Source organism: Centruroides sculpturatus, unplaced genomic scaffold (genome assembly GCF_000671375.1).
Source record: "Centruroides sculpturatus isolate CEXI.00-Female unplaced genomic scaffold, Cexi_2.0 scaffold538, whole genome shotgun sequence".
NCBI classification, from domain to species: domain Eukaryota; kingdom Metazoa; phylum Arthropoda; class Arachnida; order Scorpiones; family Buthidae; genus Centruroides; species Centruroides sculpturatus.
The window spans coordinates 352,720-368,726 of record NW_019384775.1 but is presented as its reverse complement, the minus strand read 5'-3'; the positions used below and the strand labels follow the sequence as shown (position 1 = coordinate 368,726).

Below are 16,007 nucleotides of genomic sequence, written 5' to 3'. Positions count from 1 at the left end.
TATATTCGCTAAGGGAATAGAAAAATATACTGACCGATTTTCTAACTTTTTATGGTAGATTTTACATCATTGCGTTACTTTGCATATCAATGCAGTAGTTATTTCTGTCTTAACTTATTTTAATAATAATAATTTGTTATGAAAATATAAATAACTTTTAAGATTTATCATATTTCTTTATTTGTTTAAATTGTTGAATTATAAATTATTAATGCTGTGATTTTTTTTAAAGTTTTAATTTTATTATTGTCTTATTGGATGAATTTGAAAAATTTAATTCTGATTTATTTTGTTGATGAACAAAAAAGTATATCAGCTATTTCATAAATTATTTATTTATGGAATATTATTATTTTAGTTAAAATAAATTTTAATTGTTTATAGTCATTTTTAATATAATGTTCGATATTAAAGTAGATTTTTTTCTTGTATTTAAAATTTATAATTATTATTTATATAATAAAATTTAATTTAAAATGTTTTTGTCACCAGGAAAGAAATTTTTAATATGAAGTGTAAATAATAAAAAAAGAAATCTTTCTGTTTATATAATGTTTTGCATCATTAGCAATTTTAATATCCTTATTCAGTTTTAAAAATGTCTGTTCTTTGAAAGTGACAGCATTGAAATAAAAACAAAATTTTATTAATAAAATTGCTTTTCTTATTTATATCATTTTTTTAAAATTTAATTTTGAATTTAAACTTTTCACTAAGGAATACGGATTAAACGTATTCTATTGATTTTTCTGATTCAGTTCTTGAATTGGCATAGGCTAAATTCGTTTAAGTCATGGTTACATCTCGTGATTAATGTTTGTGAGAAACTTTCGTTTGCACTTTTAATTAGGAGAGGTAGGGGAGACTTTATTTGAATATAACAATGCAAGTGGCATTTTCTAGCGTAATCTTTAAAACTTCTTTAATGTATAGAAATTTATTTTTTATGCTAATTAAATTACGAAAAAATGGGTAATATCTTTGCAGAGCCATCCCTTTCTCTCGTTCAGGAAGAAATAACGATTTAAAATTTACGTCCACCCCATTTATTTTATCGAATTTTCCTCCTCTAACTGATTTTCCCCCTCCTATCCGGAAGAATATCAGTTGAGGAATGATGTTCGTCATTGATTTATGTTATCTAGATAATCAAAAGGCTAGCTAGATAACTTATCGATCTAATGCTTACTATTTTAATGTTTGGATGGTCTAGTTATATGTCAGTAAAATCCGTAGTAGATTTACGATGCAACACACTAACGATTTGAGTGTAAACGAAGACGTTGATCGCTTTAAAATGGCCCTAAATCTCACCCCAAGGCAGGCATTTCTATTCGACTTTACTGTTGTAACCTTAGTATAGATAAAGTTGACGTTATCAGATGAATTATAATGTTGAAATGCCGTAAAAAGAATGTTGTTTTAGTGTAAAAAGCTGTGGAATTGCAAAATAATGTAGAAAGTTTTTCATTACTTTATGAGAAAATACATGGATTTATTTATATGCTTTGTGAATAATTTGGACTCCTAACTAAAAATTATATGATATGCCTTTCCTGATTGAGTATAAAAGTATCATTAGTGGANTAGGGAATGCCTTCAAGAAGGTCATAATTGGCCACCGACACTACAAAACATTTTTGATAAGAAAAATCTCTGGAAGTGTTTTGAAAGGTTTATTGAAAGCACCAGGGCTCTTCTGCCAGACTTCTACAGGAAAGAAAAAATTCTCAAGAATGAAAACAAGAACAGACAAGATGAACAGGAAGACAGTGAAAAATCGGAAAAGTGATGCTATCAGCGATTGATTGATCAGCCATGTAGAATTCTTCTGTACATAGTTTAGTTGTCTAGTATTAGTTTAGTTTTAGATTCTAGATTAAAAAAAAAATTCCCATTTATATGTATCAGGTCCTCACGTACTGTACCATGTAATCTGTATTATTATTATATCATAGTAAGCTGATATTTACATTCTCTCTGCGTGTTAAAATTGTAACCAGTTCTTAATGTTATTGTAACATTGCAGTGTTTAAGGTTAGTTTATACCTACCCTTATGTAATGGGTTTTGCATTTTACTGTAACCAGACCATTTCTCGTAATTGTTAATACTGTATAATGGTCTTGTCAACTTTTGTAATTTTGGTTACTAATAATTTCCAATGCAGCACTCTGAGGTCCTAATAACTTTTTTCAGCGTTACTTTTCCTCTTTTCCTTTATACTTCTCCCTTCAGAACCCTTCCTTCAACCTTTTCTTCACTCCCTTCTCTTCGTAGTGAGCTAACTTTGCAAAATCAGACAGCCCTTCCTTCTCCTTTATTATTATTATTATTATTGTTTCATTCAGCATACCAACCGCATGGAACGTGAAAAGTGCTGTAGAAACATTATATCACATTTCCAGTTATAGGTTCCTTATATCAAAACGTTCAAAATTTCATCCTTTATAATCCCCCAAATTTTTAAAACAGTATTCTGATATACCCTGTATGTATATATATATATATATCCCATTTTTCAGGCTTATAGGTTTAAAATATTTTATTTCTTGTGCAATTTTGAAACAACACATTTTTAGAATAAATAAATTTTATTTATAGTCAAGACTAATATTATACAGTATGTGTAATAAAATAACTATATATTCATGTGCAGTCAAATACAGGAAAGATATTTACATAATTTATCGCTAACTGAAAAAAATTTTAAAAGTAAAAGTGTTACAGATTATCTATTATTTTGCTGTAAAAACAGAAACTACAAATATGGAAATTCAGACATTCATGAAACCTTTAAAAACAGCAGAAACAATTTAATTACAAATATTTTCAGTAATTTTTAAAGACCATCCTCGGATAGAATACAAAATCAAACTTAATGAAAAAACAATCGACATTCCACGTTCAGAAAATTACCTGTTATATTCTTTTTTTGCTAAGTTCAATTTTGTATTCTACCTGAGGATAGTCTTTAGAAATGACCAAAAATGTTTGTAATTAAATTGCTTTTGCTGTTTTTAAAGATTTCATGAGTGTGCGAATTTTGCTGTATTGTGTACTAACAAACTTTCAGTTAATTTTTTTATGAAAATAATTTTTTTTTATTTAGGAACATATAAATTATGATTCTTTTGTTACAGATTTGATTTAATTTTTTATATGTGTTAAATTGAAAAAATTGTTATTTTATAATTATGATATTAATTATAGAGAACTGCAGTTAATAATTTTTTTCTTTGTTCTTCTAAAAGAAGACAGGACCAATACTTGACTTGATGCAACAGCTTTGTTTCATTTTTAGTACAGTGAATTGATTTTAAATTAATTAGATGCTTGCTTTGGATCTTAAGGTTCTGTCTTTATTAAGATTATTGTTTTCAGATCTTGGATTTCTGTTTGTAATAAATATTGTTGGAAGGGATATGTGCAACTTTATTAACAAATTCATGACTGAAGAGGAGTGCTAGAAATACTCAAAATGCATATCATTATAAAAATGAAGTAAAGTTGTGTGTTGCATCAAGTCAAGCCTTGGTCTTGTCTTTTTTAGAAGAACAAACAAAAGGGGAAAATTTCTTAATTCATTTGCTTAAAATAAGAGAGAAATTATATGTTGTGACTGTTTGTGTGTTCATAGAACACATTTTTTCAAATTTGAATATGTTTCTTTGGAATAACTGGTCTTAACATATGTGGATCCTTTACTTGCATGCACACTCCAGAATTAATAATAATGTCATTAGTATCCCTGCTGACAATAATAATACTGTTTTATTATATAATCAAATCGGTAATTTTTAAATTAAATTTTTAGTGATGTATTTTATCTTTAGTTCATAGTCATTGATATTTTTAAATTAAAAAAAAGTTATTCATGCATGAATATTTTTAAAATATTCTTATGGCCAGATAATAAAAAACAAGGTTTATTAAATGAAAAAGTAAATGTGTTTAATTTCAAGATACTTTAGTAAGTAGTGATATTAATGCTATAGACTAGTGCTTTTTAATTAGCATTCCACAGAACTCTGAAATGTCATTAGTCTATCTCATTAAGTGTTACACAACACATATTTGCATAAAGTTATACACAGTGTATTTACTTCAATGCAAAAAATATAAAAAAAATAATAATGAATGTATGTAAAATTCAATAGAAAAAATTAACAATTTGTGGCTTAATTTGTTATGATTAGTTAGTATCAAAGTGCTTAGTTATTAACTTTGTTTTCCTATTGGTTGCTTGCACTAAATATCTCAATTAATCATTTTGGCTAAAGAATTGGACAAATTCCCAAGAAACAATTTTATTAATTTTAATTATATTGCAGGTTAAAGATTTCATAATATATTTTTTGCATCTGCAGTTTATTCTTTCATATAAAAATATTGTGATTTATAAGCAACTGTTAATTACTTATCTACATAACACANTTTATTTATTTAACCATAAAATAATGAGAATTTTGTTCATAAGTAATGAAAACAACTCCAATGTCTTATAATGATAAAAAAAAAAAAAAAAATTGTTTTATTGGAGCTAATAAAGCTGATTTTTATCATTGAATTTTGTTCAATAAAATGAGAAGCAAGTCATAATCTACAGTAGATAAGATTACTTTCAATTAAAAAAAATATATGAAATGATCTGTAGATGTTCACAAAAACTATGAGGTATACAGTGAAAACATTTGAGAAAAAGTAGACAGCATTTTATAAATATTACAAATTTTTACTGCATTTTGGCATTTTAAATACAAATATATTTCTTCCTAATGATAAATTTTTCAAATCAGAAACAGTGTCTGATTTTAAAAAAATATAAAAATAATAATAGTAATAATAAGAGACAACTTTGCAAAAGTAACAAATTGTATTAAATGTTAATGAAGAAGATTTTTAAAAATATTTAGTATTTTTAATAAATTTAAAAGAAAATATATAGAAATAGAGTGGAAGAGTAGAAAAGTAAAACTTTAAGCATGTATTTTATTGGATTATTATTTTTAGAGAGAGAACAATTTTTTGATTTTTTTTTTTTTTATATTATAATGTTTGATTTTAATTAAAAGTGTCTATTAATTGAATAAAGTCAATTGAAGCATTTTTTTCTTCTTCATTAAAACTTTTCACAGAATAACTATTGGCAGACTTATTGAAAACATTATGATGGAAGTGGGAGGCTTCTATTACATCTGAAAATATTCTGGAAATCATTTCAATTTGTTTCCAGATAATGCATTAATAAAATGAACTTTTATGGTTATTCTAAAGAAACTGTGGATTTTTGCAAAATCTCTATAAAATACAAATAAAAAGAAATAAAAATAAAAAGTAAATAAATAAAAAGAAAGTAAATAAAAAGAGAGATTAATTTCCTGAAGAAAAGTGGGGAGAAAAGAAGACAAAATTCAATGACACTGCAAATTCAAACACAAATGCCTCACGTGTGCAATTGTATGACAGTGTTACAAACAAACAAACAAAATTTCCTATTTATTTCTAAGATTTTTATTTATGAAAAACAATACATTAGTTTTGTTTATCTAATATTTAAATAATAAAAACTATTTTATTTAATATTTTAATTGAATTTCAGGTGTTGTCCATGAACATCCACGTATTGGTTCAGATGGAGAGAGTGAAGAGGCATCGGGAGCATCTGATGAAGTATCATCTCCTGTTAAACTTAGACCTAAGAGCAAAAAAATTAATCAGGTAATAATTGATTAATTTAACTTGAATTTGATAAGTAAAAATTTTTAAATTTTATTTTTAAAATTATATGTAGTTTAATGTAAATCTGTTATGAGTTATTGTTTATAAGAACTATCTATTTCTAGAAATTTTTGATTCCAGAAAAATTACAAATGCAAGTTTCCTTAACTCAACAAAAAAGAAAAAAAAAAGATTTTTTCATAACTTAAAAATAATAATTATGATTTATACTAACAAGATGACTGCCAGATAATATTCAGTAAAACTTTCTAGGACCATAATTTTTTTTGCAATTTTGTTACTTAGATTGTTAGTTAAATAATTCAAGATTTATGTAGGTACTAATTTTTCGGCAACTATCTTTTCATTCATGAGTTACAGATTGTTTTTTTTTTTTTTTTTTCTTTGCTGGAACAGTTACAGTCATGTCACCTATTTTCAGGTGACATGCTAAACTTTTAAAATCTGGATGAGTCATGTCATCTATACATGGATGGCACTATAATGTTAATCTCAGAGAGAGAAAGATAATGCTTTAACAAAAATATATGAAATAATGGTATACACATCAGTGGCTGGCTATTTAGGATTTTGGGAGCTGTTTAAAGCAGATTTGAGGGATCGAGGCACATGCCTCCTCATTTTTTAGAGAATGATGTTCAATTATCTTAGGATTACTTTAGTTATCTAATCTTACCTAATTGAAGTCATGTCTTATGCATTATTATATTTATTTTTATTCTAAAGTAACAAAATTAATGTATGGAACTGCAGCACCCCATCTTCTCTTTGATATACTCTAATATACATATTACCTAGAATTTTAAGGAAAACTGTTCTTATGTTTAGACTTCTTTGAAGCTCAAAGTAAATTAACAAGGTCTTTGTTTCATAATGAAGAAAAACTTATTGTGAAGCTTAGTGTTTTTGTACAAAATATAAATGAAACTTGCTTAACCTTATTTTTTAAGCCTTGCATTTAATTGTGAAAACTGTTATGAATGTTTTTTGTTCACACTTAGGTTCTTCCTTGGGTGGAGTTACCTAAAAAAATCCAATCTCTCCAATGCTAGTGTTCTAGCTTGGAATGCATATAATATTCTGATGTATCCACCTTTCTCTCAGCAATTACAATTAATTATAATAACACACCTGAATTTTTGCCGAGCATAAAATTTAGATGTGTTGTTAGAATTGATTTTGATGTATTTGAATTTGAATGTTTGTTTTTAAATTTTTCTGTTGAATATCCAGTAGGATGCACTTTTGTGCTTACTATAATGTCAGGTCAAAAATAACTTGCTATGATCTTGAGATTTGTTTCTTTTTTTTAAAATTGATATATAGGCTCTGGAGGTTTACCTTAAATATTTCTAACACTTCTAAATTGCTAAGCTGGTTTATGTGGTATTTTCTTCGTATTAGGGTTAGCCTGTTCTAGTTCTGGCTTAATCTCATTATCATTCTCATATATAGGCAAGACAGTGGTTTTTTCTTCTTTTCTTATATATTTCTTATATATTCTTATAAGATTTATCTCATATATACAAGTGATAAAAAATGTCCTTGGTTAATTTAAGCAAAGACTATATTAACATAGACCTTGTATTTGTATGTCCTTTTTTTTTGTAACATAACCATTTCTCTGAAAAAGTTTGAAATTCTTTTTGGAATAGTTTGTCATACTCTGCAGTGTCTCATTATATCTGGAAATAATATTTTATACAAGAGAAATTATAATTTTCCACTTTATTTAGGTTAAATTACTTTTTTGTACCCAAAAACATATTCCATTTTCACATTAGACAGATTTCTGACTTATAGTAAAATATAATGTAGAAATATCACTCCATTCTGAAGTTTTCTTTTTCTTTCTGTTAGGAAGGTTTCCATTTTATTAAGGTTTTTGTTTTCAATAGGTCTTATTGAAATTTAAAAGTTTCTATTTATAATTAAATCAACTGCTCAAATAAAATATTACATAGCGATGCTAAGATATATGAGTCTCAAACATCTTTTGTATTCTAACAGTAACTCTATCCAGTTACTTTAGTAGCTGGAATGAATACTTTATGCAAAAATATTTTTTATTTGAGTAATACAAAAAATATGCCAGTACAGAAAATAATAGGTAAATAATCAGTTTTTCAGGTTGTATGTGTACATGAAACTTTGAAAAACAATAAAATTAGTTAATGAAATATTTTCAAGTAACATAAATCTATGAATGTGGAAAGATTGGAATGAATGAAATATATAATATCTAGGAGATAAAATAAAAGAAATGGCAAAATATCATGAAACAGATTCCTTAATGTATGTATTAATTAGTATGTATTAAGAGAGAATACATTTAAATAATGATTACAAAATACTTTAATTCTCATTAATGTTATTATGTAGAACTGCCTATAAGAATTTACATTAAATGATAGTTTATTTTAACAAATAGTAAGCAATTTTGGCCTCCCAATGAAAGTTATATTGCTTAGATATAATAATATCAAACTATACATTTCATTGTAAGACTGCAATTTCTGTTTTCTGATAAATTTTTATGAATTTTATATTTTCAGCAAATTCAGATAATTGAATGTCCTGTTGTTTTTTCATAATCATTTACTTGATAACTAAAAGAATACTTACTAATTTATATTTTGACACTTTAAAAACAAAATTCCTTAATACAATTGTATATTATAAGAACATTCAGTACTTTCATATAAATTGCTGTTGCCAGATGAAACCTTTTTAACTGCCTAAAAAAAAGAATTAAGAATTTATTTATTTGTACAAAATAAAAATAAAAATAAATTATTTATTTTATTACAATTAAATAAATACAAATTTTTCTTACATTTTTTTTGTTAGGATATTAGTAAAAGACTTTCACTGCCAGTTGATCTGCATTTGCCAAACAGTTTTCTTGAAAAACAAATAATAAGTCCAACTTTGGAAGGTCCAATAAGCAGGACAGTAAGAAGACAATCTTTGGTAAGTTATCAGTTCTATTTCCTTTAAATTGGATAATCATGAAATAAAAACATGCTGTACTTTTACAGTAAAAAAGTATTTTTATTTCATAATTAACTGAAATAATCACTTCTGTAAAAAATTAGAATATTTAAAGAAAATGTTTGCAATTAATTTTATTACATGACAGTATAAAAAACAAGAAAAAAAAGTGATTCGTTTTTTCATTATATAACTTTTAGAAGCTGGAACCTTGTTAACGGTAAGCCATACAACACCTTCAATACATTTTCTAGCAAAAGTCTTTAATGGAACAAACATTTTTGTCCTCTTAGAAGCATGCCTCATGTTTTCAAACTGTTCAAAAATCAAATATTCTACTAAGTTCCAAACTGGAATATTCAAATGTTACATGACATCATTTAAAAATTATAAACAAAACATAAATTCTGTTAATACAGCATCCAGTATGCCGGTAAACTCAATAAGCTGGCATATCAGTTCATCTTTGTAGGGGGAGTATTGGTGCACTGGGTATTTGTCTGTATATGTAACTAGGTAGCCAGTTAATTAAAACTAAAAATAATAATTTAATTTAAATTTAAAAAAAATTTAAACTTTGGTTTTTATACTGAAATAGAAACAAAACTGAAACTAAAATTAAAAATAAAATCTTAATTAATTAATTAACTAACTAATTAAAATTGAAATTAAAATCAAGTTAACTGAAACATAATATTTTGTAAAGTATGGATAAAGTACTTGTTGTCTCTCTTGATTGATTTGGTTATATTTCATCCAGGCAGTCAAGAGTTCAGTTTTGGTTTTGGCATTGATGGAACATTGTACTTTTAATATGTAAAATATATAGAATATACAATAGATATAGATATAGAATGTAGAGTGGATATTTTTGGGCTGCAATTTGAAAAAAAATTGTAGACCTGTAAATTTGTCTCCTTAGTCTTGAGAATGGAGTTAGATAAATGAAAAATGAGACCACATATGGAAACCTTACATGTAGGAGGCCCCAATTATTATATGCAAACTTCTGATGCAAATCAGAAGTTATGTTTATTTCAATTCAAAAATTTTTCCCTGAAAGGTGTTAGATAGATGACTGGAACGACTATTGTTAAAGGAAAAGTATGATGTACAGGGGCAAGCCGCTACTAATTTGAGATGGAAAGCATATATTTTAAATAAAATAAATTGAAAATATGATTAAAAATTGCAGCTCTGCATTGTGGCGATGTCACAATAAATAATTGCTCAATTAAAGTATTTCTAAGTAAGAAATTAAATATAATTCTTAAAAAAAGCTATCTGATTTCTCTTTTATTTGTGTTTGTGCATGTGCATGCATGTGTACACAATAAAAAACAGACAGCAGAAAGCATTTTTTATTCTGTACAATTCAAACTGTTTACATATACTTTATTATTTTATTTATATATCTAACTGTAAATAATTTTGTAATTAAATTACAGTAGATCATTAGTAATATATGAAGAAACAATTGATAATAATGAACAAGTCTTTTAACAATTTTTTCCCCTCTGCTTTAAATTAAATGCAGAGGGGAGAAATAATATAAGTTTAATGTTTTTTTTGAAACTGCAAAATTTCTTTTATTGAATCCACTTTCTTTTATAAATTTTGTATAGTTAACGATGAAATAAGTTAAATATCTTTTTATGATGCATTTCAGTGTCAAAATGAATCCTTGAAATTAATACAAATCATTAACCATACAAAATTTATGAAAGAAAGTGGTTTCAGTACAAGAAATTCTGCAATTTCAAAAAAAGCAGTCCTCTATTATTTTTAGATATATTTAAAAAATAAATAAATTGCTGAAGAAGGCATTTTATTTTAGCACCAGATTACATTTAGAGAATATTATAAATAAAAATTTAAAGGATTATTCATTGGCTTAAAATTTTATAAATTTTTATATAATTCACATTTTGAATTTGTGAATTATTATAAAATATTGTAAAATTGATCTTATATATTGAATATAAAATTGATATATGTCTTTCAATTTTGTTCCCAGTTTTATTAAAACAAAATTATATACAGTAATATAAATATATATTTCTTCTACAGTGAAAAAATGTTTTATATTAAGTATGTAAGTTATAAAAAAAATAAATATGTTTTAAGTTTTTCAAATTTTATTTAATAAAAAAGTTTAATTTTAAATTATTAAAAATATATAATAATTTTCATTATGTTATATTATTTTTTATAGTCTGAAATAGGTTTTGGAAAGATGGAAACATATACCAAGTTACATAAATTAGGAGAAGTAAGTAACAAATATAAGTATTTATAGCTAATAATTATGATAAATTAAGTGAACTAGTTTATAATTTGAAAATTAATAAGAAATTGTAATATAATAGTAAATAAGCTAATAAAAAATAATCTTCTAGTGTGAAGGATCCAACATTTAACACACAAGTAATCAAATTTATTAACACATTTTTAAAATACTGTAGTCCCTTGTTATATCTTTGTTTGGATATATTATGCCTTTTTTTCATCTTCCAAATATAAACGTACTTTAGTCAAAAATTTTGAAAAGATTGATTGTCATTGAATTTCTACTGCCAAAGAAATATTACTTTATTCCAATCGTTGACACTGAAAGTAGCATTGTATGAAATAGAACCTAAAAAAAAGCAAGTTGGCATGGAGAATGAAAATGGATGAAACAGGTAGATAGATACATCAGTTATATTGTGCCACTGATATATCACTTATTTGGTTCATCTACTAGCATGTGAGATATAAACTGCAAAGCTCCTGTATTTTTTATTTATGTTAAACATTAATAATTAAACAGAATTAATAAAAGAAACATTTAATGTTTTTAAAAGCAAGAATAGAAATATTTTTGAATATAATTTTTTTAATTTATTTTAATTACCTAATTTTGTTTGTTTTATGTAATTAATATCTATATTTCTTTCTTTATTTATTTAAAATTTTTACTGTCAATACTTTATGACAGTAAAAATTTAATTTTTGTTTTAAATTTTGTATTTATGAGAATTTGATGTTGGAGTGCTGAATTCTAACAGGATATCTTGATCAAAAATATATTTCCTATTGCTTATAGAAAGACAATAAAATTCATAATGAATGTTAATAATAATCAAAATATTTTATGTTTGTAAATGTTTATCTCTATATTGTGTGGTAGTGCAGTTTTTATATATCATGTCATATTATACTTAATTAAGCATCAAAATAGAAAAATCATTAAAAAGATTTGAAGTTTTAATGAATTTAAGTTTTCTAAACATAAATATAGGTTAATTAGATTAAATATTTATTTTTAAATCAAATCATTCAAAATACTTTATTTTACAGAAAAACCACTAAAAAGTTTTTTATCATTATTATTTATGAAATAACAAATTGAGTTAATTTTTCTGTTTTTTTAAATTTTCATTAAAAATAATACAATGTTAGGGAATTGACAGTTTCAATTGGAAAATGACTGTTCTTTTGCATAATTTGAAATTTTGGAACAAATATTATAAATTGAATAATAAACTTAATCATAACAATGTGTGAATAATATATTTACAGATAAGCAAACAATAACAATTGTTAATAATTTACATAGAATTTCTCTTTGTATTTGAACATTTTGACTAGAGCAGCAGTTCCCAACTTATTTTTATCGCGGAATCCTTTTCACCCTTACTAAAAAAATGTCGGAACCTTGACAGTTTTTAATGGTTATAGATAAAACAGCAAATAGTAACACCAAAAACAATTTATTGAAAATGCAGAAAAAGAAAAGAAAATTAATAATGGGAAGCAAGTATTATTACTTAATTCAAACTGGTCATTAATGTGAAGGGTTAAACTTCTTTTCTTTTCTCTCAATATTTTAAACAGTGCTATTCCTGGATCTGTACCTTTGTTTATATCTGTCCTTTCAGTCTCTTTGTCACTAGAAACATTTGAAGTACTTGCTATATTTTTCTTCAAAACTCTTCTCTCAGTCAACAACACTCCATGATTTTTTAATTTTGGATATACACAATACTAAAAGCACTATAAATTTATACAATTCCCACTATATTTTTATATGAAAAAATACTTAAATTATCACAAAATGATTGCAGTGAAAAACTAATAATCTTTGATTGATATGCTTGCTTGTATGCTGTACTGTTGTACGTACTTCACACTACAGATGATGGAACATTAACTCCTTGGCGACATGTGACACTTGTCTGACATGAGTGTCCCATCACTAGTATCATAGTATGTACAGTACAGTTCCACCAGACATCTGACTGTCCACTCCCATCATTACATTCAATATGCTTGCACTGCATCATATTTAAATCATATATAATGATTGTATTATTATTTATATGTTGGATACTTTTAAGTTTATTTTTTTGAATGATTTTTCTAGCTTTAGGTTAAGTTTTACTATATTTATGGTTTTCATTATCTTGTCAAACATTATATCATGATTTTGGTTCATTTCATTATGATAAATTGGTCCCCACTGTTTATAAAGCTACTTAGGCTGTTTTTTTCTCAAGCTTCGATAAAAAAAAAAGACAAGTGTAAATAACAAAATGAATTTATTACCAAAAGTTAGGTACAAACATGGTTACTTTTCGACATAATCACTGTGAAGATTGAGGCATTTGTCATATCTGTGAACGAGCTTTTCCATTCCCTTGTCATAGAATGTTGCTGCCAATGACTTGAGATAGGGCCCTAACGTTGATTTGAAGATCATCATTAGTCTCAAACCTCTGCACTCCTAGCCACTTTTTCTATTCAGGAAAGAGGTGGAAGTAGCTCGGCACTAAATCGGGACTATATGCTGGGTGTTTAAAGATGGTGAAGTCTTCTACCCAGCTTCAAACTTTTTAATGTGACAACTTCCACCTCTTTCCTGAACTGAAAATGTGGCTAGCAGTGTTGAGGTTTGAGATTAATGAACTAATGATGATTTTCAAAACAATGTTAGGCCCATCTCAAGTCATTGGTGACAACATTCTATAACAAGGGGATGGAAAAACTCGTCTACAGATATGACAAATGCCTCAATCTTTACGGTAATTATGTTGAAAAGTAACAGTGTTTGTACCTAACTTTTGGTAATAAATTCATTTTTGTTATTTACACTTGTCTTTGTTTTATGGACCATCTGAGATTGAAAAAAAAGACAGCCCTCGTATAACTCTAGCACATGTATAGGATGTCATAAATGGACTCAATCAAAGATTAGAAAAATTGCACTTCACATTCCAAATCTGCATTGGCACGTTCATATATCACTAGACTCAACAGATTTTATTGTGGAAACCCAAATTTTATTGGCAGAATCTTAGGGTTCCACAGAACACAAGTTGGGAATCTCTGGACTAGAGTAAATTTATCAAATACATGTTACATCATAAATGACTTTTAAATAAACACATAATTCAGAATGAGTCAAAATTATATGAGTGATTTTTGAAATTTGTTATGAAGATATGATTATCAATATAGAAATGTCATAAGCAACATTTGAAACAGTTTTAGATAAAGTAGGTATAAGAATTAGTTTTTGTTAGTTACTGCTAGAGATGTGTTAGAATGCATACTTACTGTAGTAAAGTAGATGGAAACATATGTTAAAAATGTTTGAAGCTATAGATATTGCCACAGTTTCAGAAGATAAACTCAAAGTTCTGTTTCAGCAAGTCGGAGCATCATGTTCCTTTAAAATTGCTTGAATGATGGAAAAAAACAAATGAGTTTTATAGCTTGGCTTACACAGTCATCAGATATTTCATTTTTAGTTTTTTTTTCTGGAGGTATGTAAAGGACAAGTTTTATTACTGTTTTGCCATTGAACTTTGACTACTTGAAGAATTGCCAATGCAAGACTGTTGAAAAGATTGATCGATCATAAAATGATAGCCTCCGGGAGTAATGTTGAATAGTGTTTACCATCAGAAATTCTTTCATTCTGTCTGGTATGAAATCTTGTCATCCTCTACAAGTTGAAATAATACATGTAGTATGTACTGTACATTGATCTATCATAAACATGCAAAAAATATTTATTACTGTTTTTACTATTACAAAATTTATATTTTTGGCTTTGTCGTATACTATATATTGTATAAGTGCTAATTGTCATTAAAATTTTTCTAAAGAAATAATTCCATGTTTATTTTAATTATTGTTTAATTATTTGTTATACCAGTTAATATTAAAATTTTTAACTAAAGCATTTTTCTTATTTATATTATTATGCATAAATTTTTATAGGGGACATATGCTACAGTGTATAAGGGAAAGAGTCGACTAACAGATAATTTAGTAGCTTTGAAAGAGATCCGTTTAGAACACGAAGAAGGTGCACCATGCACTGCAATAAGAGAAGGTGAAGAAACAATTTTTAGTGTTTTGTATTTATTGTTTTAATTAAAATGGCTTATCTAAATTTGTCATTAATTTAATCTTTAATATCATCTCTTTAATAATTGTGTTCAGTTGTGATCATTTATGATCACAACTGGAACAGAATCATTTTCTTTTTCTGCTATAAATGAAAAATAAACAAATAAAGCAATACTTTCATAATAAACCTTCAATATAAAAAAAATTACACACTACATACATTATTGATTATATAATATCTAACTTCTTTTTTGTTCATTAACTAGGTAATTTATTGAAAATAATTGTTCTTTTTAATAGAAAGAAAATTCAGAAATTTTTTTTATAGATTGTAAGATTGAACATTTTCAGAATATTTTAAAATTATAATCATATGACTCTTAATTGGGCATTAATATTTTCAAAAATACCTTATAAATTTTTAATAGTCCAAGAGGACAATTAAATAACAGCACACAGCAAAACTGGAACAGTACAACAGTGAAATTAACACCTATTTACGATTTCCAGCAAATATCTATATGTTCTAGCATTTTAGGCCACAATTTAGAGACCCTCATCAGGAAATAAAACAAGAAATGAAAAAAACAGTTCTTTCGTTTGACAGAGAATACCATTACATTTAAAATAGATAGAACACAATACGTGTTGTGACGGAGTTGAAAGCATAAAAATAAAAATAAATGAAAAGCCTTTACATGACATGATATTAAATATTAAAGTTAAAAACATTAAATGCTGTAATGAATTAAATGAATCTATAAAATATTTTCATGCTTGCGGTACTGTAATGTTATCAGAGTTAATGCATCATCCTTTCTTCTCAGCAATATAGATTTCTAAAGTCTCTAAGGAATGTAAGTCATGTCA

At 25.9% G+C, this 16,007-nt stretch overlaps 1 protein-coding gene across 1 annotated transcript in view; it reads left to right on the top strand.

Moving 5' to 3' along the window:
• LOC111629075 (cyclin-dependent kinase 17-like) overlaps nt 1-16,007 on the top strand; it is a 154,753-nt gene that overhangs the window by 68,073 nt on the left and 70,673 nt on the right. The window contains exons 2-5 of the mRNA XM_023372936.1: nt 5,602-5,720; nt 8,592-8,714; nt 10,951-11,007; nt 15,006-15,120. Coding sequence (XP_023228704.1) covers nt 5,602-5,720; nt 8,592-8,714; nt 10,951-11,007; nt 15,006-15,120 — 414 coding nt within the window. The remainder of the gene's footprint in view (nt 1-5,601; nt 5,721-8,591; nt 8,715-10,950; nt 11,008-15,005; nt 15,121-16,007) is intronic.